The sequence below is a fragment of the Alligator sinensis genome, unplaced genomic scaffold (assembly GCF_000455745.1).
Source record: "Alligator sinensis unplaced genomic scaffold, ASM45574v1 scaffold12_1, whole genome shotgun sequence".
Taxonomy (NCBI): Eukaryota; Metazoa; Chordata; order Crocodylia; family Alligatoridae; genus Alligator; species Alligator sinensis.
In genome coordinates, this window is record NW_005841973.1 from 2,407,957 (window position 1) to 2,408,699 (window position 743).

Here is a 743-nt window from a genome sequence, read left to right on the forward strand (position 1 = left end):
CACGGCCCCCCTGCTTTGCCTGGGGCAGGTTTGGGCGGGCACGCGGGCTCGCGCAGAGTTTGCGCCGGGATGGTCCTGCCCCTTGGCCGGGATGCCTGCCCCCATCCATGCCGACCACGTTTCCCCCTTCTCCCCCGCTCTCCAGGTGACTTCTCGGGCTCAGCCGTGAGCGGCGAGGCTGCCGATTACCTGTGCCTGGCCGGCCAGCCCTCCCCGTCCCTGAGCTACACCGGCAGCTTCTTCATCAAGACGGTGCCCGAGCATCCCCACGACCAGGAGTCCCTCTTCAACCTGATGTCGGGCATCCTGGGCCTCTCGCCGTTCCCCGTCTCCGAAGGCCACCAAAGACACCTGGACTCCCTCTACGCCAGCCCTGAGGCCGTTCCCAACCAGCTGGACCTTTACGGCAGCTGCCAGCCCGAGCTGAACATCTCGGTGCAGCCGCCCTTCCCGGAGCAGGGCTACGCCGCCTTCGAGGCAGCCCACCAGGTGCAAAGGTCTCCCAGCTTGGGGGGCTCCTCCCAGTGTCTCTTTGAGGCCAAGCACATGGAGAACAAGCCGGACATCAAGATGCCCCCCAGCTCCCCTCCTCTGGACAAGTTCAAGGCCTGCTCGCAGTGGGAGCCCATGGCGCAGCACCAGGCCTACTTATCCGCCGGGTACCAGTCCTCGGAGGCCTTCCACCCCGGCGACGGCGGGCAGGCCATGTTCCCCCTGCTGGGGTCCAAGATCGAGAACGTGCT

The 743-nt window shown here is 66.8% G+C and overlaps 1 protein-coding gene across 1 annotated transcript in view; it reads left to right on the forward strand.

Annotated features, from left to right (window-relative positions):
* Window positions 1-69: 69 nt before the first annotated feature.
* Window positions 70-743, forward strand: part of EGR4 (early growth response 4) — a 2,304-nt gene continuing 1,630 nt past the window's right edge. Inside the window, 1 exon segment of the mRNA XM_025200701.1 lies at window positions 70-743. This exon segment is cut by the window's right edge and continues 1 nt beyond it. Within this exon segment, the coding sequence (XP_025056486.1) occupies window positions 70-743 (674 nt within the window).